The 23,267-nt window shown below is 44.3% G+C and overlaps 2 protein-coding genes across 5 annotated transcripts; both read left to right on the top strand.

The window, feature by feature from the left end:
- Nucleotides 1-1,068: 1,068 nt before the first annotated feature.
- Nucleotides 1,069-4,632, top strand: LOC133369204 (arylamine N-acetyltransferase, pineal gland isozyme NAT-3-like). Its single transcript, XM_061594243.1, has 2 exons — nucleotides 1,069-1,158; nucleotides 2,720-4,632. Exon 2 carries the CDS (start codon nucleotides 2,741-2,743, stop codon nucleotides 3,614-3,616), a length of 876 nt encoding a protein of 291 aa, XP_061450227.1. The 5' UTR covers nucleotides 1,069-1,158; nucleotides 2,720-2,740; the 3' UTR covers nucleotides 3,617-4,632.
- Nucleotides 1,072-9,888, top strand: NAT1 (N-acetyltransferase 1). Of its 4 annotated transcripts, none has more exons than XM_061594245.1 (3): nucleotides 1,075-1,158; nucleotides 6,443-6,607; nucleotides 7,722-9,887. In XM_061594245.1, exon 3 carries the CDS (start codon nucleotides 7,727-7,729, stop codon nucleotides 8,597-8,599), a length of 873 nt encoding a protein of 290 aa, XP_061450229.1. In that variant the 5' UTR covers nucleotides 1,075-1,158; nucleotides 6,443-6,607; nucleotides 7,722-7,726; the 3' UTR covers nucleotides 8,600-9,887. The 4 variants fall into 4 exon arrangements, with proteins under 4 accessions (XP_061450230.1, XP_061450229.1, XP_061450232.1 ...); XM_061594248.1 differs by having other exon boundaries at nucleotides 1,098-1,158; nucleotides 6,565-6,607; nucleotides 7,722-9,888; XM_061594246.1 differs by lacking the exon at nucleotides 6,443-6,607 and having other exon boundaries at nucleotides 1,072-1,158; nucleotides 7,722-9,888.
- The last annotated feature ends 13,379 nt before the right edge of the window (nucleotides 9,889-23,267 follow it).

A 23,267-nucleotide genomic window follows, 5' to 3' on the forward strand; every position in this document is an offset into this window, starting at 1 on the left:
AATTCAGGGAGGATCAGGCTATGAATGGCTACTAGCCACGATGGCTGTGCTCTGCCTCCACAGCTGGAGGCAGTATGCTTTTGAATAACAGTTGCTGCAAACTGCAAAAGAGGAGAGTGCTGTTGTGCTCAGATCCCTGGGCTGATTTTGGGAGGAAGGGCGGGATGTATATTATATATATCCACGTTTCTGGTTGGCCACCATGAGAACAGGGTGCCACCAAGCTCTTCTTATGTTATGACTTCGAAGGTCCCTTCCTACTCAACAATTCTATGACCTGATCCAATATCACTCACTGAACATGCTTGCCCCCCTCAAAAACTAATTTTGGCACAAAGCAAGCAGACAAACAAAAAATGCAGCAGCCAAACCAGCCCACTCCTGTCTCTTAAAATAACAAGCTCCATCTGTTTTTTACCAACTGGAAATCCAGAGTAGCCCATGTTCTCTTGGCAATGGAAAAGGGGAAGATAAATTCACTAATAGGCAAAGAAAAAACCCTTACGGTTTAAGAACATACCTATAACCAACAGATATTCCTATCAAAAAGCAGGGAAGTTGGGCAGCTATAGTGAATACACCAGGGGAGCAAGAGACCTGACCTCCTCTCTGAGGTATTGTACTGCCCTACAAATTTGTAAAAATGCAAACACAATTTGAGTTGGTCTTTCACAGTCCAATCAACTTCCTGTGTAGCTTGGAAGAAGCGATTCAGAGTTCAGGACTATATGTTTTGTAAGGTTTTGTTTTGAAATGAGCTTATGGGAAGCAGCAGAATGGCATGGGGGCAATATTTTCAATTTAACGGTGGACTGTGAAAAATCCATGTATACTATATACAGCCACTTTTGTGGCTGTATAAACACACACAGAGACAGAGAGAGAGAAAGAGAAAGAGAGAGAGAGAGATTTTACAGTTACAACTACAAAGCTCCACCCTCTTCTCAGCTGTTGCCTTCTTTTGCCAAGAACACAGAACGAAAAGAGAGGGTGGATTCCTCGAAGAGACGTTAACTTCTGGAGTTTTCAGCTTTAGTGAAATAGCAGTCAGAGGTTTGGGTGTGCCCCCCCCACATTTTGTTTTTGTTTTAGTAAACCATTAAAGGAAGCCAGAGTACAGTAATTTGATCCTCCCGTACACTCCGTGTTCAACTTCAGGTAAGGCATTTTATGAAGCTCTGGAATCTTAGCGATGACAAATTTGCTTGGAGGGATGGGTTGTATGAGTGCATGCATTTAATTATTCATTAGAACATTTATTAGAGCATTTCTAGTGTAAACACATCACTCAGGGCAGCTGACACCAGATCGGGAGAAAAAAAGATTGCTATTTCATAAAAGCAATTACAAAAGAGACAGGTTTAGCAGTTAAAAATATTAAAAAAAAAAAAAAACATTCTACCTCTCTCTAAACACACATATACATGCCCACAGGGGTGCATGCAGAAAAATGGCTGCCTGTTACACAACAGTCAGATGAAACAGTTTGAGACTGGCTGAGAATTTCTTCTCTTAAATCAGTCTAAGTCAAACAAGGGCTCAGGAGGGCTTCCCAAGGGTTCTGTTAAGACAACAACAGGGCAGGGAAAGGAACTCTGAGCCAGCAACTGCACATGCCACCAGAGTTATAATCAAGCTGCTAGGAATTAGATATCACAAGACTCTCAAAAAAGGAAGAGAGTATAGCCCAGTGGTGCATTTAGGAAATTTTAGACCCTAGGTTTACAGTGGTCATACCTGGTGTGGGGACCCTTCAGAAGCTAATGGGGGCCCCATCTGTCCACTGCATTTACAGCACTATTATACCACTTTAAATGGTTGTGGTTTCCCTCAAAGAATCTCTGGAACTGTACTTTGTTAAGGGTGCTGGCAGCTGCTAGGAGACCCCTGCTCCCTTCACACAGCTCCAGTTTTCAGAGTGGGGGAGGGGAAGGGATCTATTAACATGTCTCAGCTCCCAGGATGCTTAAAGGGAAGCCATGGCTGTTTAAAGTGGTACAATAGTGCTTTAAATGTATGCTGCAGATGGGGCTTGTGTTGCATCATTTATGTCAGCACATGTTAAACCAGCCTTGCTGTGTTGGAAGCGGGGGGCGGGGGCTCCTGCTCATTCTTTTGAGTGAAGTCCTGGATAGCAACGCTGTCCGTGAGCTCCTGGTGCACTGATTGCACCGCTGACCGTGAGCAAGCAATTTTATATGTCTTATTAGTGACGCTAGCTTTATGGTGAAAGTCAACATTCAATGGTTTCCAAAGCAATGGTTCAGAACCTTAGTGGGATGGCTAAAATGGGAGTGCAAGGATGGCAAGGTATGGAGGAGAAATTTGATTCAGTTTGCATGGCCAATGGCAAGGAATGATGGGAGCTATAGTCCAACAACACATGGAGGGCCACAGATGTTCCACTACGGCCTTATAGGGTTGGAAGGATTACATAGGCGTGGGGGACCTTTGGCCCTTCAGATGTTGCTGAACAACAACTCCCATCACCCCCAGCAAGCATGACCAATGATCAGGGACGATGGGAGTTGTAATTCAGCAGCATCTGAAGAGCAGAAGGTTCCCCACACCTGGACTGCAACTAGATTAAAACAAATTAATAAAATGGTCACTTGAAAGTGCCGTACTTATGTCAAGTATTATCATCACCGTTTCCAATAACTGTAAAATGGAACTGAGGCAATGCAGGGAGCGTAATTTAACTGTTTATGTTACTCAGTGGACAGAGAAACACATCGCCATGAATATTAAGGAGTATTTTGCAAGAATTTCCTACAAAGGTCCCCAGGAATGCTTGGACTTAGAGACCTTAACAGCAATCCTTCAGCATCATATCCGATCGGTGCCATTTGAAGGTCTCAGCATACACTGCGGCGAAAGCATTAAGTTGGATTTAGAACCGATCTATGACAAAATTGTGAAGCAGAACCGTGGCGGATGGTGCATGGAGAACAACCATCTTTTGTTCTGGGTCTTTCAGACGATGGGCTATGATATCAGCCTTTTAGGAGCGTACGTTTTCAACCCTCTGCAAGACACATACGGAAAAGACATGAATCACCTCCTGTTGAAAGTGGTGATGGATGACAAGGTCTACATTGTTGATGGCGGCTTTGGGATAGCCTATCAAATCTGGCAGCCAATGGAACTGGTGTCTGGGAAAGACCAGCCTCAGGCACCAGGCATCTTTCGCTTCACTGAAGACAATGGAGTGTGGTACTTTGACAAACTGAAGCGCAAGCAACACATAATAGATGCCGACAACCCCTGTTCTGATTCTCCGAAAGACATGACCTGCAAGAAAGTTTTTTCATTTACCTTACAACCACAGACAATAGATGAGTTTCGGCTGATAAACAAGTATCTCCAAACAGCTTCCGATTCCCTGTTTGTAAATAAGTCCATCTGCAGCCTCCAGACCACCAGTGGCTTTCAGGTTTTGATTGGGTGGACTTTCACTGAAGTCACATACAATTACAAGGACAACATAGATCTGGTAAAAATCACCACCCTTACTGACGAAGAAGTGGATAAAATGCTGCAAGAGCGATTCAACATAAGATTAGATAAGAAACTTGTCCCCATTAACACCAGATTAACACCTGTATTGTTTTGACTAGCTACCAAATTTCAATAAACAAACTGCATTCAAAGCAGATTTGGAGGACGATGCATGGACGAAACATTCAAGGAATTTTAGGAGAAGCAGAAGAGAGATGTGAAGGCCGGGGAGGGGGGGGCGGATGTAAAATTCAAAGGCTTTGTTTTTCCCCCAAAACCTTTTTTTCCCCCTGAAATGATTGGGGGGTTGCTGTTATGTGCCTTCAAGTCCATTACGACTTATGGCGACCCTATGAATCAGCAACCTCCAATAGCATCTGTCATGAACCCCTTTGTTTAGATCTTGTAAGTTCAGCTCTGTGGTTTCCTTTATGGAATCAATCCATCTCTTGTTAGGCCTTCCACTTTTTCTACTCCCTTCTGTTTTGCCCAGCATTATAGTCTTTTCTAGTGAATCATGTCTTCTCATGATGTGTCCAAAGTATGATAACCTCAGTCTCATCATTTTAGCTTTTAGTGACAGTTCTAGTTTAATTTGTTCTAACACCCAGTTATTGGTCTTTTTTGCAGTCCATGGTATGTGCAAAGCTCTCCTCCAACACCATATTTCAAGTGATTTTTCTCTTATCCGTTTTTTTCACTGTCCAACTTTCACATCCATACGCAGAGATCAGGAATACGATGGTCTGAATGATCTTGACTTCAGTGTTCAGTGATACATCTTTACGTTTGAGGACCTTTTCTAGTTCTCTCATAGCTGCACTCCCCAGTCCTAGCCTTCTTCTGATTTCTTGACCATTGTCTCAAAAAACCAAAAATTCTCAATTTTTCCCAGGGGTTTTCCTAGGCCTTCACATCTCCAATGCAGAAACATTTTGATTTCTTGGGATCAGGGTAGGGAACTCAATTCATCAGTGGCAACTGAGTTTTACTTAAGTGTGAGGTAAATTTGGAGAACAGGTCAAATGAAACCTGTCACAAATTTTGAGAGAAATAATAATAATAATAATAATAATAATAGTGGTAGTGGTAGTGGTAGTGGTAGTTGTCGTCATATATTCAGCAGGCATCCTCACTTTTGACTTTCAGGCATCTCTTGAAGACTTTTTGGTACTGACAGGCCTATGCAGCAGTTTGAAATGTCTCTTGAGTAGCCAGTCATTTAAATGACTGTTTTGCATTGTTTTTACATGCTTTTATGTTGCCATACACTGCCCTGATGTTTTGCAAGAGGGTGGTATATGAATACTTGTATACACAAAGAAAATAAGCAAACATGCAATGATCACTTCCCCATATTTGAAAAGATAAAGTCCTGCTGTTACTCAGTGCTGTCTTCATCTTTAGGAAGGGGAGAGGAACATTAGTAAAGGCATTTAAATAGTTGTATCACATTTCTAAGGGGTGCATCCAATGTTAGTCCTACATGATGAACTTAGGTCCATTAATTTCAGTGGATCTACTCTGAGTAGGACTTAGCTGGAGACAACCCCCAAAACTTCTATTTTTATTCTGGGAGGTGATGGACTTTGAGGGAAGCCCAAGAGGGACGTGGGCCTATCATGGCTCCCTCGTGGCTCAACTGGAGCTACCCAGCTATGGGTAATGAAGATTGATGTGCCAGTCCCTTCACCTTCTCAAGTGCATTGACAAACACACTCTCATTCCTTCTCATAATCCCGAAGAACAGTAACACTGCAGGCAATTGCAAGCCCCAGAATACCTTGGATGAAGCCCATTAGATTCTCATCTTTGCAAGATATGTGGGGCACCACAGGAGCAGCATTGCACACTGGGAAGAGTAGTCTTAGAGGACAAGCCAATTTAGAAGGCTAAGCAATACTGTCAAGGTGCTTCATAGTCGTTACAGTTTTTACTTCATCAGGTAGAAAACCTTCAATTTCTACTTTCTTTTCTTTCGGTCTGAAGAGGCAAAGGCAGAGTGTTTGATGAAAACAAGTTTATCCTTGATACTTCATATATTTCCTAAGCAATGGTACAGATCTGACCACTAAATCGGGTTCAGTTACAATCAAAGACAGCAAGTGGTATCTAGCTAAGTCATACTCAGAGCAGACCCACTGAAATTAATTGACTTAAATCAGTTGTATCCAACATTAGTCATACTTGGAGTAAATCCATTGTTATTTTCCACATTAGTCCTTTCAGTAGACCTATTGAAATTAATGAACAGGACTAACTTAGATCCATTAATTTCAGTAGGTCTACTCAGAGTCGGATGTATAGTAGTTGGCTACAACCCACTGAAATTAATGGACATGACTAATTTAGGTCCATTGATTTCAATGAGTCTAGTCTCAGTAGAACTCAAAGAGTATAAAGAGCCCTGCTGGATCTGACCAAAGGCTCATGTAATCCAGCATTCCTGTTCTCACAGTGGCCAACCAGATGCCCATGGGAAGCACACATGGAAGACCTGCACACAACAGCACTCTCGTCACTTGTAATTCCCAGGAACTGGTATTCAGAGCCATCATGGCCAGTAGCCATTGATAGTCTTATCCTCTATGAATTTATCTAACCCTGTCTTAAAGCCATCCAAGTTGGTGCCCATCACTATTTTTTTGTGGGAGCAAATTCCATAGTTACAATCCTCTGTTGGATACAAACCCCTGGTTCCCACTGATCAACTTTAGGTATCACTTAGCCAGATATGCCACATTATGTACCCAGCTGTTTCTCATATCAGCCCAAATGTTTTGTATCATTTTAATCATTAAAAAAAAGGACATCCCTTTAGAAAGTTTAAGAACCAAAGTCCAATCAGTTCATGGATCAGTGATACTGGAATATGTGCAGACATTTCATATGAACTTTCTCCCCTCCAACCTTTTAATGTCCAATCCCCAAATAAATCAAGAGCAAGAGAGAGAGAGAGAGAGGACTGAAGAATTAAAAGCCTGACAGAACAGAAACTGCAAAATTCATGTCATCTCCTTATACGCATAGTACAACAGTGTGAAATCTCAGTATCATTTTCAGCCCAATGAAATCTTCAAACGACAGTGATTAAAGATCTTAACAGGTAAGATTTTTTTTGTTTGCATTAAAAAAAAAGCTTTAAAGAACAATGTTAAGTGACGTAGACTCCTGTATTTTGGAGAGGCCTTCTTAGTTGTGCCACAACCTGCAGATGACCATCTGGCCCCAATCTGGAAGGGGGCCTTTTCTATGGTGGCGTCTATAGCCTCTCCCAGAAATAAGACATGGGCTGATTCTGAAATCATTTTGGTAGATGCTCAACACTTACTTGCCTGTGCTGGCTGTTGATGTTAGCGCATGCAGAATTTCAAGTATTTTTTTTTACTGACGGCTTGATGAGGCTTGATTGTAATTGCATTTGCACAATTTTTTTTGCATTGTGCTTGTATATTTTTGCAGGGCACATTACAATATGACGGCACACCACCTTGAAATGTTTGCATAGTGGCAGAGTATATCTAAAAAAACATATAAATGTATTGTGAATGCATAGAACTGCCTTAGCCTGAGTCAGATCTGTTTGCCCCTTGCAGCTGGTGGTGGCTGTCCAGGGTTTCATTAATTACCACAGAAATTAATTCCTATTCCCACTGGAAGCTGTCTTATATAGCGTAGCATTGCCTGTACTGACTGGCAGTGAATCTTTCGTAGCACTACCTGGAGATGTTGGGGTTTGAATCTAGGACCTTCTGCAGACAAAGCATGCGCTCTACCACTGAGCCATGGGCTTTCTCATTGAGTTCTAAAACCTGCTGTCCAAGGTCCTGTAACTGGAGATGCCAGGGACTAACCTGCAACCTTCTGTAGGCCAAACATCTGCTTTGCTAAAGCGCTAGAGCTCTTGGCCCTAATGTGTGGGGGGGATTCCCACAGAGAAACCAGTCCACAGTATTCAACATATGCATAGCTGGCTGCAGGGGCCGTACAGCTGTACTGTCAAGGGAGGGTCTTTGTGAGACCCTTAGTAGATCCCAGCAGGTTTTTGTTCCTGTGCTCCTCGGCTTCAACTATGCAGTTTCTTTGACACTACATACTTTAATATATATATGTATATATATATATATTTGGAGAGACCACTGTGCAGGCTGGCAGGAAGGCATGAGAAGTCTTTTATGCTGTCATCATTTTAATTAGTTTCTTTAACATTTGCCTTCCAGGAAACATGAACACTGAAGAATATTTCACAAGAATCGGCTACAAAGGCTCTCTCGAAAAACTGGATTTTGAAACTTTAACGGCAATCTTCCAGCACCACATACGAGCCGTGCCCTTTGAAAACCTCAGCATCCACTGTGGAGAAACCATTACATTAGACTTAGGTCAAGTTTACAACAAAATTGTGAAGAAAAAGCGAGGAGGGTGGTGCATGGAGAACAACCAGCTTTTGTCTTGGGTTCTGAAAAACCTGGGATACAACACCACCATTCTAGGAGCCTATGTTTACAATCCGCAGCAAAATGTCTATGCTACTCACATGACCCATCTCATCATCAAGGTGGTTATTGACAGGACAGCCTATATCGTCGATGCTGGCTTTGGTGTGTCCTACCAAATGTGGCAACCATTGGAGCTGGTGTCCGGCAAACACCAGCCTCAAACGCCTGGGATCTTTCGCTTCACAGAAGACAACGGTATTTGGTACTATGAGAAAATCAGAAGAAAACAACACATTCCCAATCAAAACTTCTCCAGCTCAGATCTCTTAGAAAAAAAGACACGCAGGAACATCTATTCGTTCAGCCTTGAGCCACGGACAGTGGAGGATTTTCAATTCCAATGCTCCTATCTCCAAACATCCCCAGATTCCCCGTTTACCAAGAAATCTATCTGCACCCTCCAAACTAATGATGGCTTTAGGGCTTTGATTGGGTGGACACTCTCGGAGACACAATACAAGTATGAGGAGGACATGGATCTGGTGGAGTTCACAATGCTAAGTGACGATGAGGTGGAGAAAACATTGAGAGAGAAATTTGGTATAACTCTGGAGAACAAGCTTGTTCCCATTGACATCAAAGGATTATATACCATCTAGCATGGAGAATAAGACTTTGCACAACCCTACACAATTACAGCAGGCTTTGCCATTTGCTTAATCCATTGTTCAGTAAATTGCAGAAAGATTAAAACCTGTGCACAAACTGTAAGCACTCTATCATATGCAGGAAAGGATAATTGTATATTGTGGTTTTTTTCACTGACAGTCCTGTAGATGCAAACCAATGACTGCACAGAAAGTAGTTAAAATGCCTTGGATAACAAATTTCCAAACAATTGAAGCACTTGGAAATGGACTAATCTGCATTTCATATTTTATTAAATTACATGGATCTGAATTCAAAGTAGAACCAGTTCTGATGTGTGCTCAGAATTCATCTATGCACAAGATATTCTGTTCATTTCAACGTAGGAAGCAAATCCTCACGTCTAAAAGAATGTTTTTTACACAAAGTATCTTCCTTTATTAATACAAAATGGAGCAAACCTGTACAGGATAACAATATACCTATAAACAATGAGTGGGCTGGTCAATTCTAAGGAAACTGGGAATTTTAATACTAATATGAGTTAGCTGCCCACAGGCTAGTTCATATTAAAAGCTACATGACCAAAAATGTTAGCAAAAGATTGAAGTCACAAATTGCCCTCTCTTACCTGTAGAGTTAAACACTGATGATCTTTTGTGGAACTCTGCACAGGAACAGTGAAGGGGATGCTTTAATTAAAATACTTCATATACTCATTGCAGATTTGCAAGGGCACAAGCTTTTGACAAACACGACGTTTAATATAGTCAGCAAGCAATGAAAATCCTTTGTGAAGCCTTAATCTGAAAAAATATGGATATTGATATAATTTTAATTACATGAGCCAATATTGACAGAGGCTTTTCGTCCCAGTCTTCATCTATTTCTGTTCATGTATACATTAGTAACACCTGTGAGAGTTATACTTAAGTTACCGGCTCTGATGAAGTACCATGCCGTTGTTAGGTCCAAACCCAACACGCAAGTCGCCCTGTCAACCCCAACTCGCTTATTACACCCGGGAAGAGTGCGGAGTTGAATGCAAATGAACCCACTATCAGAGATCAAGTAACACGAGACAAAAACCTTTGCAAAGGGGACCCAATACTTACAAGCCGAAGCAGGTCAGCATGGGAACCTCGTTCATTGGTGTTCAAGGGTTTATATAGGCCTACCCCGAAGTTTACAATATCGGGTTCACGTCATAAAATACAAAAGAAGCAATTGCTAACTGTCATAGCTTTGGGGCATATGTAAGGAGGTAAAGGGGTACAGGGGGAAGGACAAAGTGGAAACATCAAGACTATCTCTTAGACTCTATGTCTGCATATTTCGCATGTCCTTGAGATAAGCACTATGCAGGAGCAGACAAAGGCAACTATTGAGGGGAGGCCCAGCTGCAACCGGGCGCCCCCTAAACTGGAGACAGACATGATATTACTTTGCTTACATATCAAAGGAGTTTTACAAGTCAAGGTTTGTGGGACATTGGAACAGCGTTTGACATTCCTATGCAAGGCACATTAGTAACAATAAGCAAGGTTATAAGCATAAATGTGATACAGAAATGCATAGTAGGGACGTGTCCAGCTTAAACCGGCTTTTATTATGCGAGCCACTGGAATGTAGGTAAGGGTCAGGTCACCAGGAAATAAACCGACATTTTATATCAAAAGTCAAATAAAGGCCACTTTGGTTCTATTTCCCATAAAGCCCAAGCTGGTTTAGATAGGACAAGTGAACTATAGTTTTACAAGCACTGGGGATTTCAATTTAACCCCAACACTGTACTCTGTGTCAGTGGCGTCACTAGGGTTGGTGTCACCCGGTGCGGTAACTCATGGTGTCACCCCCATGGACCTCCTTCCGTACCAGACCATACAGAATCCTTAGTAATGTTTTTTGTACTGTTACTCGTAAATCGTAATTCCCGTATATCGCTGAATGTAATAGCACACGCACACACACGCACACACACAGAGCCAGCTGTGGGATCGTCACACAAACAACCTAGAACATTTTTTCCCTTCACAAGGACATGCAAAAGATTGAACCCAGGACCTTCTGCATGCAAAGCACATGCTCAGCCTACCACTGAGATATAGGGTAGAAAAGCACTCACTGTTCTGCTGGCCTGGGGATAATTCTGAGGGCCAGTTAGAGAGGCTTGGAGGGCCACATTTGGTCTCTGGGCCTGAGCTATCCTCCCCCCCCCCATTCTAATGAGCAGCCACAAGTGAAACAGGGCAAGGGGTGCAGAAATCCTGATTCAATAGGCCCCCTTCCCAAGTCTGCACAGTTTTGTTTTGGCTTCAGAGGATCTCCAAATCAAGGATTATAGGGACAGAAGAGGCAATGTCATTTCCACACAGAATTGAACTGAAACCTATATTTGTTTGAGAAATTAAGCACTGGGGATCATATTGCACCAAGTCTAACAGCAATGGTAAATTTCTAAATAAAAAAAAAAGTGCCAAAGCTCATGGGTGCTTGCTAGTTCTGTACCCCTAAACCAAGGGATGTAGTCATCCATTGGTCTGGGGCGGGGGTTAGACCCGTTGATTTTTGGAAGCAGGGTCCCCGCAGGGTCCCTACGTCTCCAGCACCCTACAAGCCAATCACCCTGAAAGGAGTGTAAATTACTGAGAAGAGTCTCCTAACATGCTTCCTAGTCCTTTCTTGCTGATTGGAGCCAAGCAGAGTGAAATGAGATGAGTCAGCCACTGAGAAGACTCTTCTCAGTAGCCAACACTCCCCCCTTTCATGCTTACTGGCACCTAGGGATGTATGTTGTTGTGGGAGAAGGTATTAACAAGGATCTCATTCTCAACCCAGCAGCAAAAAGGGTGTGGGTGTGGCTGGGAGTGTCATGAAGGTGTATTCTATTGTAAACCGCTTTGAGATCTTTTAGACAGTAAGCGGTCTATCATCATCATCATCATCTTTACACTAAAGCAGGGGTGGGAAACCTTTTTTCAGCCCAAGGGCCACATTCTCTTCTGAGCAATCTTTCAGGGGCCATATGTTAATAGTGGGCAGGTCCAGAGGCAAAAGTGTCCGGAGCAACACATATGAATTTTACCTTTTTACAATAAGATAGTTTTCTCTTTGATGTAAAATCCCTTGGGAGTTTCTACTGAAAAGTACATAACTTCTTTCGAAAGTATGTAGTATTGATTGTGTGCTGGATTAAACCTTCCAAGGAAATACGCTGAGGTGGCTGCAGCTGTCCAGTGTGAGCATATACATGTCTACTCTGAAGTAAACCCCGCTGATTTCAGTAGAACTTCATCCCAGACAGTGGAGCTGTTGGGAATTTTTGACCCTGGGCTTAGTGGGCTTAACGCACACACCCCATTCTTTAGAAGGGGAAGGGTGTAGCTCCATGACAGAGCATCTGCTTTGCATGCAGAAGGCCCAGGTTCAATCTCCAAAAGCATCTCCAGGTAGGGCTGGAAACATCCTTTCCCTGAAACCCTAGAGAATCACTGCCAGTCAGTGCATATAGTATTGAGCTAGATGGACCCATGGTCTGATCTGGTATGAGGCAGGTTCCTATGGTGCAATGGGACTTCACTTACTTTGGAAAGTGGTACGCCAGTCCTAATCTGGGGTTTGGAGGGGAGGAATCTCCCCAGGAGAAAAAAAAAACAAAAGGTTGTACCCCAAGTAAGTCCTACTCAGAGTAGACCCATTGAATTTATTGGACACGACTAACCGAGGTCCATTCATTTTGGCTGGTCTGCTCTGAGTAGGGCTAACGCCGGATACGACCCAGAAAAATATATATGAAAAGGTTGCATTCCCAATGATATTCTACTCAGGGAAGACCCAATGAAGTTAATTCTTTCTTAAGCTGTCCATTGGTTTCAATAGGTCTACTCTGAGGAGGGCTAAAGCTGGATGCAACCCAGAATAAAATTCAAGGTTGCACCTAGCTAAAATCTACTCAGAGCAGACCCACTGGTAGGAACGGAGGCGAGTCTGCCGTGCCCTTTCATTTCAATGGGTTTACTCTGCGCAGGAACAGCATGGGATACGCCAGCCTAAATCCTTGCCTGGTGGGCGGCCCCAAATCTTTCTCTTGTGACCCCCCATGCACCCCCACACTCCTGCCAGTGACCTGAGCATAGCATCCATGATCCTCCAGCCGGGAAGCCACTCGATTTCCTGACCAGCGCCGGCTCCAAAATAAAATCCTATAAAAAAAGAAAACTCTGCCCATGAAGATCTGAAGAACGCCAGCCTGGGAAGCGCCGCCCTCCACTCTTTTTGAAGGAAGTGCTTTGTGCTTTGCAAGGGACCATTTGCAAAGTCTCTGCGCCAACAGGAAGCGTTGGCAGATAACTCTCCTTCCCTCCTTCAGGCAGTCAGAAAAACAGCACGGTGCTCTTCCCCCACGCCTTCCATGTGCTAGCGCGGGCAGGGCAGCTCTCCGCCTGCCCCGCTTCCCGGTGCCTAGGGGTGGGTGGCTCTGGGTGTCACCCCCTCTGATGGGTGTCACCCTGGTGCAGTCTGCACCCCTGCATCGCCCTAGTGACGCCGCTGCTCTGTGTAGTTCCTCCCCCCACACACACACATTGCATTTTTACTGAATGAAAACCATTGCTTAAAATTCCTCTAAGCCGATCAGAAACTCATTCTGTATCTACACCATTTTATATGGCCGGGCCTGGCAACCAAGAGGTCTTCTGTATCTTTAAAAGTTGTGCAGGGGGAAATGAAGAATTCCACTTTGTGGTTTTTCCCATTACAGGGTTGCAAGAACACATGCACTTGGCTGACTTTCTCTTCTCCTAAAGATACAGGATCAGTCTCAGGCCCTGAACCTGGGACCCATACTCCAAACTGTTTAGCCAGGGCAACAACTTTCCCACCACCAAATTAGTCTGCTGAAATGAAGAAAGCTTGGGGTCGGGGTGATGGAGTGGAGCCAGAAACTGATTTAGGACAAGGGCCATAGCTCAGTGGTAGAACATCTGCCTTGCATGGAGAAGGTCCCAAGTTCAATCCCCAATGGCATCTCAAGGTAGGGCTGAGAAAGACTCGTGCCTGAAACCCTAGAGCTACTGCCAGTCATCGCAGATAATGTTGAGCTAGATGGGCCAATGGTCTGATCCAGTATAAGGCAGCTTCCCATGTTCCTATAACTCTGAGCTCAGTTCTGGGACAGAAAACAAATTTCTGAGTTAAGATACAAAAGAGACACCCTGTTCGTTTATTCCAAGTTCAGCCCGCTTGGCTCCAGCTGGTGGACCTCTGAGTTCTAGGGCAGTGGGGCGGGGACGAAATAGATCCGGCAAGCTTAAAGTCCACTGGCCCCTGCCGTAAACAACAGAGACCAAAGTGTAATTGTGTTTATGGATCAGTGAAGTCAACGAGACAGAATTCTGCCAGGATCAGCAGAACTGTGAACTTTACCATTTTTTTTTTAAGCTTCAGCACAAAAGCAAGGGAGAAGCGGTGGACCAGAAAGGACAAGATTTTCACAAGGACAGCCAGAGGATTCTGGTAAAAGATTAAAGTGGATAAGTACACTGCAAAGTTTACAGCCAGAACAATTCAGATCATAGCACGTAAGAGAGCCAAAGGGGAAATAGATTGGGCTGAGACACCAGATTATCCCTCATGGTTAGAGGCATTTGCGACTGTTTCCAATCACACACCTCTCCGAAGCAAGACCAGACAAAGTTGTGCAGGAATTGCGGAGGAATTGGAGGCGGCGGCAGGGGCGTCGCTTTAGGTGGGCCGCTGCTATGGCACAGTCGCTGGTCCAGGCGGGCCTTCTCAGACGAGCAGCAGACTGGTCTATTGCACATCCCACATCAGTACGTGGTGTCTGTGTGGTCATCTCTCTCCAGGCACTGGAAAGTTTCCAGCTGCGTGTGCACCCCATATTGCCAGACCTAGCACCAGTCATCCTTGGGGCTCGTTGAAACACTCCCCTAGGCCAAGAGTAGGAGCAGGGCCGGATTATCCATTAGGCTTAGTAGGCTGAAGCCTAGGGGCCCGGAGCTCTTGGGGGCCCATGGTGCACTGATCCGAGGGCAACTGGAGCTACAGGGGGCCTCCGCTCTCCTTCCGTGATCTGCGGAAGCATCCGCGGACCGCCATCCCCCCCGCTTTACCTACCTTTCCGTTGCTTTTTGCAGTGCGCAGATTTGCCATCAATAAAGATGGCAGCTGAGGTTTCCTTAAGAGGCTGAAACCTCTGCCGCCATCTTGGCTGATGGCACGCATGCATGCTACACACGCTTGTTGCTGCCATCAACAAAGATGGCAGCAGAGGCTTCAGCTCCTTAGGGAAACCTCTGCCGCCATCTTGATTGATGGCAAACCTGCGCAAAAAACAATGGAAAGGTAGATGAAGCGTGGGGATAGGGGCCCCCAAACACCAATCAGCCTAGGGGCCCTCCTCAGCTTAATCGGGCCCTGAGTAGGAGCAGGGCGTTCAGGAAACAGATGTACATGAACACATGGAGACCAGCGTCCTTTCCTTAACTCAGTTTCCGAACTAACCCTGTCTACCTAACAAATCAAATAGGCCTAGAAAAGGCACCCGGGCACACTCTCATCACACACCTTCATGAAGAGGAAAGCAGGCAGTTACAGAAAGACTGTGTTACTGGGCAGGATGTGGCCCTCTGGATGTTGTGGGACTGCACCACCCATCACCCTTGAGCATTGGCCAAGCAGTCTGGGACTGACGGAGCTGGGAGCCCAACAGCATCCAGAGGGCCACACGTTCCTCTTCCCTGGCCTGGGATTCCTTCCTGCTCCAGAGGCCCACATCCACTGAAATTCATACATCAGCCTTCCCCAACCTGATGTCCTCCAGGTGTTTTGGAGAACAATGCATACCAGTCCCAGCCAGCATAGCCAATAGTCACGGAAGATGGGGACTGTAGTCTAAAACATCTACACCAGGTTGGGGAATACTGTCATATATACACGCAGGCTTCGCCATTCATTTCCAAGGAGGTAGCTGCCAGGTTCATTCACATGTTCCTTTCAGAAGAAAAAGAAGAGGGTTGCAGGATCAGGCCAAAGGTTCATCGAGTTCAGCTGTTTCCTTCACAGTGGCGAAGTGTCTGCTTCCAGGAAGCCAACAGACAGGGCATGGCAGCTGCACAGCTTTCCCGCCATTATGGCCCTAGCAAATGATATTCAGAGGCATCCTGCTTTTGAACATATTTCAATATAGCTCTCTTGGCCAATAGCCTTGAATAGCTCTCTCCCAAGAAGTTGCCTAAACCTCTTTCAGAGCTATCTAGAGCGGGGTATGTGTGTGGACCTTTTTCAGCTCAAGGGCCACATTCCCTTCTAGGCAACCTCCTGGGGGCCACAGATTGAGGACCTTGGGGAGCAGGCAGCCCCACCCTGAATCCAACGCTGATGGCCCCCTTGAGGGCCCCTTTGGGTTGATACCTGATGATGAACCCATGGAACTGTCAGAGGAGGGGGGGTGGCTACGCTCTGCCTCCATGGCCAGAGGTGGTATGCTTCCAAATACTAGTTCCTGGAAGTAAGTAAGTAAGTCAACTTTAATTGCTCAGAGCTATTTGCCATCACAATAAAATACGATAAAATACTATAAGATACAAGAGCAGATATAGGGATATACAAATATTACAAGTATTACAAAATAAAAAGGAGTAGATAAGTATGTGTACGTATATGCCCAAAATATATAGTTAAGAATATAATATTAAATATTTAAAAGCTGATCCTGAGCTGAGGCCAAGTGTTTAACATACTTAGCCCTAATTTTCCCAGCTGCCAGAGCGAAATTTGCCACTTGTTGTGGTGTCGTTGCCCACTAATAGGATAGCTTTTTGCTCCATCGTCGGCCTTCCAGACATAGAGCAGATTATAGGGTATAAGAATTTGTGCCTAGGGTCTTTATAGAGGGAGCATCTCAAGAGGTAGTGGATAATATCCTCCACATCCCCCGATTGGCATATACAAACTCGGAGATGAGGGGGAGTATTAGCATAGCACCCTTCTAACAGGGCTGTAGGCATAGTCTGGAGTCGTAAGGCGGTGAATGCTCTTCTCAGAGAGGGTACTGTTAAGAGGGCAAAATAGGGCTCCATGTTAAATGATGTTTTATACCATGAGTACCCCGGTGAAAAAGGAGATTGGTTGGCTGAGTGGAGAGTCCATCTTTGGGTATATAAAAGTATCCTATCCAGAGCTTGGAAAAGTTACTTTTTTGAACTACAACTCCCATCAGCCCAATCCAGTGGCCAAGTTGGCTGGGGCTGATGGGAGTTGTAGTTCAAAAAAGTAACTTTTCCAAGCTCTGCTATCCCTTAACAATTTCTTGGCCCTAGATGATAATTGAGTCGGTAAAAGGTCAAGGGAGATCCCGTAGGCTGCCATTATAGGTTTTATCCGACTTAGCCACGTAGTTAAGAGGGGTGACTGTAATTGCTCAAGAAGGCATTTTTTTGGAAGGCAAGAATCATCCATGGCAGCCAACCTCAGCCAATAAGAGGCCAGCGCAACATGAGCCAGTGATTCAACCGAATGTGAGCCGGTCTCCAACCTTAATAAAGAAACAGGAGTACCGCAGGGGGCGACCAGGATAAATCTAAGAAAGTGATTTTGGACTTTCTCAAGGGGAGAGATGTTGACATAACCCCAAATCTCTGCCCCATATAGAAGTTGTGGGATTATCTTCCTACGGAAGATTTCTACCGCTGGGGTGACCAAGCTTCCACCTTTGGTGTTGAAAAAGCGACAAAGCTGGTGAGAGGCGTGAGCGGCCTTTAGCCGGGCCGATTCCAGGTGTAAATTCCAAGAGAGATTGGAATTGAAGTGAAGGCCCAGGTAGCGGTAACTACGTTGCTGTTGAATGGGCTTACCATTTAATTTCCACACATGCCTAGCCCTTTTCCTTCCAAACACCACCACCTTGGTCTTAGCATAATTAACCTTGAGATGTTCCCTGGCGCAAAATGAGCCCAAACTGGCAAGCAGTCTTCTCATTCCAATTTGGGTAGTAGAAATCAAGGCCAAATTGTCGGCATATGATAACACGGATAGTTTGTCTGTTAAAATCGAGGGCGGGAAATACTGTGCGCCTGAAAGATCCTGGACAATATTATTTATATAAAAATTAAAGAGAAAAGGGGCCAGGAGGCAGCCCTGACGGACCCCTCTTTTAGTAGGGATTTCCTCTGAGAGGAGCCCATTTGCCCCCAATCTCACCCTAAGGGAGGTATCTGAGTGCAGGATTTGCAGTAAGGAGAGAAGGCGTCTATCTATATTTGTATTAGCTAATTTTAGCCATAGATGCCCTCTATCTATCTGGTCAAAAGCAGACAAAAAGTCTACAAAAGCGACTAATAATTCTTTTCTATTATAGAAGGCATATTTCTGAATTAGGTGAGATAAAATGTAACACTGATCTGACGTGGACTTGCCTTTAACAAACCCTGCTTGCTCCTGTGCAATAATAGCATTCGCTTTGGCCCAATTTTCCAACTTGTTTAGAAGGTACTTGGCATAAATCTTGGATGCAATATCTAGGAGGCTAATCGGCCTAAAATTGTCAGGATTGGACTTAGATCCACCCTTATGGAGGGGCACCACAGTATACCCCAACCTTTGGGAATAACTCCATGACTGTTAATAGAGGTGAATAGTTTTGCTATCACCAGTGCCCACCATACCGGATTAGACTTAAATATTTCAGGGGGAAGCATGTCCTCACCTGGGGCCTTATTATTAGACAGAGAGTTAATCAGTGGGATAACTTCCTTGGGTAAAACAGGTTCCCACTCAGGACATGAGTATAAAGACTGAATTATTTTATTAAGATCTGGCTGAGAGCTTAATGTACCATTACTATAAAGTGTAGTAAAGTGCAAACACCATTGGTCTGAAGTTATTTGATTCTCGATGATTGCACAGTGACCCTTCAGTCCTTTTGAGACAAGTTTCCAAAATTTAGATGTGTTTTTCTCTGCAGAAGCAAGACCCAGCTCCCTCCACTGTTTCTGAATATAATTAGCTTTTTTTTGGCTTAAAAGTTTTTTATAGGAGCGGTGGTGGGACAAAAAAGTATGGAAATTTTCGTAGGAGTCATCCTGACGCAGGCTCCTAATGGCCTGCGATAAATCACGTTTCGCTTTTACACAATGGTGATCAAACCAGCCCGTGTTCTTGAAGGTAGAGGGACGTGTATTGATCAAGAAAGGCTTTAACATCTCGGCAATGGAGTTATAAAGGGTGGATGGATTGGATGAAGACAGAAGAGATTCATGTAAATCTAATAAAGTAGGGAGATTTAGGAAGGAGTTTATAGCCGCCTCAGTTTTACCATTCCAGAGAATTCTTTTACCACCTTGAGAAACTAAGTTCATAGATGGTACAAAAACATTAGATGGGGGGCATAAAGGAGTGGTAAGGAGTAAATATATAGGCATATGGTCGCTCTCTGGTCTAGACATCACCCCAAAAAATTTAATTTGGGAAATAAGGGGTTGAGAGAGGACCATAAAGTCAATTACACTCCTGCCACTCGGACCAAAATAGGTATAAGCATCTGAATCTGGGAACAGAGAGGAACCATTACACAAAAAGAGCTGATATTTGTAAACCAGATTAAAGAACGAACAACCTGCAGAATTTATAACTGTGTCCTTCGATGTCCTACAAGAAAAAGCAGACAGGTCCTCTGTAGTTAGCCCTAACTTACTTCCCAAAACAAAGTTCTTGGGTCCTAATCTTGCATTGAAGTCCCCAGTCAACAAAATTGCAGGATCCTTAAATGTTTGATCTATATATAGGTCAATACCCGGTCTAATTCTGACCAGATCGCAGGGCACCCAGACTTAGCGCTCGCTGGTGGAACGTAGACATTAATCACGATAATTTCAAAGTTTGGGGGCCAACAAATTTTGGAGATCAAGGTATTAGTTGATGGCGACACAACAATCTCAGAGATATTTGGATTGCCATCTACTGAGATTAGGGTAGCCAACCCACCCCGCGGTCTGCCCCCACATGATGACCTAGTGGCAGGGAGCGCATGGGCGATAAAACCAGGGAGTGAGGGGAAGGGCAGGAAGGCAATCCATGTTTCTTGAATGCAGATTATTTGAAATGGCATGCACACCAGTTGCTGGAAACTACAGGAGGGGGACAGTGCTCTTGTGCTCAGGTCCTGCTTGTGGGCTTCCCATTGGGGCATCTGGTTGGCCACTGTGAGAACATGAGGCTGGACTAGATGGGTCTTTTTGGCCTGATCCAGCAGGCTCTTCTTACATGCTTATGGAATTGCCTCCTGCATCCTCTAGAGCAGCCTTTCCCAACCTTTGGGTCCCCAGATGTTGCTGAACTACAGTTCCCATCATTCCTGACCATTGGCCATGCTGGATGGGGCTGATGGGAGTTGTTGTCCAGCAACATCTGGGGGCCCAAAGGTTGGGAAAGGCTGCTCTAGAGTGATGGTGCAAGAACGTTTGGGCCTAGGCTGAAGAGTGATGGCAAGGTATATGTCCATGAAACCTGACTCATTGGTCTACTCATGAGTAAGGAGTGAATAAGTAACAATTGATACTCCTCCACTATCTGCAGCTGTGGTTAGGGTGTGGTTTAGAATGCCAGAGGATATAAGGCCTCCCCCTTGAATATTCTAGCTTTTGGAAGCAACACAGGTTTCTGAATTAGTCTTCCTGTCTTGTTGAATTGTGTCTTGCCTGAATGTCCTGTGTTATTGACCTTGCAGTGTTGCCTGGCTTTGTCTCTGGATCATATTTGGACCTAAACTGTTTCTCTGGGCTGTGCTTGACCTTGGTTTGTTTGGCCTGTGCTACATCTGGAACTCTGCTCTCCTTGGGTGAGTACTTTGGTGAAGCTTTATATCTTCTGTAACTGGGACCCCAGCCCCTGAAGGCATCCCTTGGAGTTTTACTGGCAACCCAAAGGTCACTGCTGAAAGAATGTTTTTTGGTGTTTTTTTAGAAACAGTGTTTTTAACTGTAATGGCATTTTAGAATGTTTTTGGTGTGCTTTTATTTTTTCTGATGAATTGTTTTGTTCATGTTTGCTGTCCTGGGCTCCTTCATTATAATATTATAATAAACATAGAAAGCTGTTTTCTACAGAGCCAGGCCATTACTCCATCTAGTTTCATCTTGCCTATGCCAGAGGTAGTGTGGGACCCTTTGGGTGTTGTTTGATTCCAGTGTTCCTCAGCCCCAGCAGCTAAGCATGGCCAGCAGGTAGGGGTGATGATGATGGGAGCTGTAGTGCAACCTTCTGGAGGGCTGCCAGTTTCCAACAAGGTTCAATCAACATAGGCCCCCAGAATCCTAAAAGCTCAGAACAGGGTAGGTTGCTTTTCTCAAGTGTGTGACTCAGCTTTTACCTGGCAAAACCTATATCAGCTGGAGAACAGACGCTTAATTCTGCTGTGGTTGCCCTGTGTTCAACCTGGTCTCAACTGGTTGCCCTGTATCATCTTCTGGCTAATGCCCGTTCTTCCCAGACCAAAGCTGCCTTATTCGTTCAACCCTAAGGCTATCCTAATTGTTCAGTCAGGGACCAAATGTCATTTCTGTCTCTGGTAAGTGGATGTCTCGCTTGCTCAAAGGCAGCCTTTCTCTTTCCTTGGAAGAGTTCTGCTTATGAAGGAGCATGAGGCTGACCCAAATAGAGTTGCTAATGTTTAATTCAGCTTCTGCAAAGGCCAACAGGACACTGCAATGGTTTTAATGGGGTTGGTGACTGCTGGGATTGCAGATCCGTGACTAGAGAAACAACCTGTATGACACAAGGCTGGGGGGGGGCTGTTTAATGATGATGTTTACATGCTTGGTCAAGATGGCCTGTGGAGCTGAATGTCAAATTATTACTTGCGCAGTGGAGATATCTTTGGGTGCGATGCTTCAGGAAATTTGAATGCTGCAGTGATCCCCCTCTTTCTCCTCCTCCAGTTTGTTTTTTACAGTGGGGAGTGACCTCAATGGTGGGACTGTGGGAAGGTATTTTTCTGCCTTTGCTTCCCAGCAGTGAGACTTTCAACCTGGGCCTTATCGCATCTTAGTAGAAATCCATTGATGCAGAAGGCAGAGGGATTCCCAGGGGTTAGAATGGGGAGCCGCTCATTGCTGTGCACGTGTGCCCCCATGTGGTCACCATCAGAGTTCTAGGTTGGAGCATCTCTCTTAGGCCAGGGATAGGCAACCTTGTGCCCTCAGATGTTGTTGGACTCCAACTCCCATCAGCCCTAGATGGTATGACATCAGTGGTCAAGGGTGAAGCCCCTGTGCAGGTAATGAACAATAGCTGCTATCACAACTGCAAAAATAAAATAACTTAATGGGTAGGTAACACATTGCTCAGAAATGATAGTTATCAATAAATAGAAATAATAGCCACTAACAATGTCCTCTTTCCCTCACCCTTACAATAAAAAATGTAAGCTTTGGCCCATGAAGGACCCTGCTTCTGGTCCATGAAGTCCATGGTGACTGAGAAGCTGCTGAGCACAGGGTTGTCAGAACTGAGATGAGCTCACAGTCTTTCCACACATAGATCTATTCCTACTTTCCACAAGTATTCTTAATTTCAGTTGTCAAATTTCCAAACGGATGTGTGCCCTTTTGTTGCTATTGTTAAACAACTGGAAGCCAGAAGGGCTTGCCAATTACCTACAAATCTCCCAGGGATCTACCAATAGATTACAGTCTATCTTCTGGCCATCCCTGCACTAAATCATTTGTATGGGCACAGACCTACCTTGCAGGGTTGTTGTAGCATGGTTCAAAGGAGTGCTTGCAAGAATGAAACTACAATAGCAGAGTTAAGACTCTTCAAAACATTGCCAAAGAAGGCATTCTCAAAAAAGCAATGTCATCTTTCTACTGTGTATCCAGAAATTGAGAAGAAAAAAAATGTGGATTTACTCATCTCTGTGCAACTCTTTTCTCTGTCAAGTGTCGTGCATCAAACTTAGACACATCTGTTGGTCAAAAACACATGTTAAGGGCTGCCTCCATTAGAAACTGCTGTCAGAAGTAGCTGCATCACATGGTTGTATGGTAACACCAACCTGCCTTGTAGGGTTGTAATGTTTTGATTATTTATTTATTTATTATTTGATTTATATCCTGCCCTTCCAGCAGGAGCCCAGGGTGGCAAATACTCTGGTTCGGATGGTTAGACTTCATGGTTAGACTAGATCAGGATCTAATACTCTAGATCAGGATGGTTAGACTTCAGGTTTTTGGTATTGAGTTTTTATTATTATTATTACAAAAACCCAAGATCCACCAACCAGAGCAAGCCACAAAATATATGCACTGAATAAATAATTCTTAGCCCAGGGATCTGTTTGGAGTTCCAAAATTGAACTGAGCTCACAGTATTTCCACACAAAAATCCACTCAGATTACCACCCACTTTCTTCATTTCAGCAGTATAATGGTGGGGTGGTCATTTTCTTGTTTTCATTGTGAAACAGGAGTCTGAAATCCTTACTGATCTTCTGTGAGTCATCCTGAGATGCACCAATACATTTTGATCTACGTTTTGCCCACCCTGCATTTAAAGTGCTATCCAAAAGCTAAATATTATGGCCCTATTCACGTTACAGTCAACGAGTGTACAGTCTGTGTACCTGGGTACAGAAGTAGTCAGGCTGTACACTTGTACAGTTAT

This window comes from Rhineura floridana, chromosome 13 (assembly GCF_030035675.1).
Source record: "Rhineura floridana isolate rRhiFlo1 chromosome 13, rRhiFlo1.hap2, whole genome shotgun sequence".
NCBI lineage: Eukaryota > Metazoa > Chordata > Lepidosauria > Squamata > Rhineuridae > Rhineura > Rhineura floridana.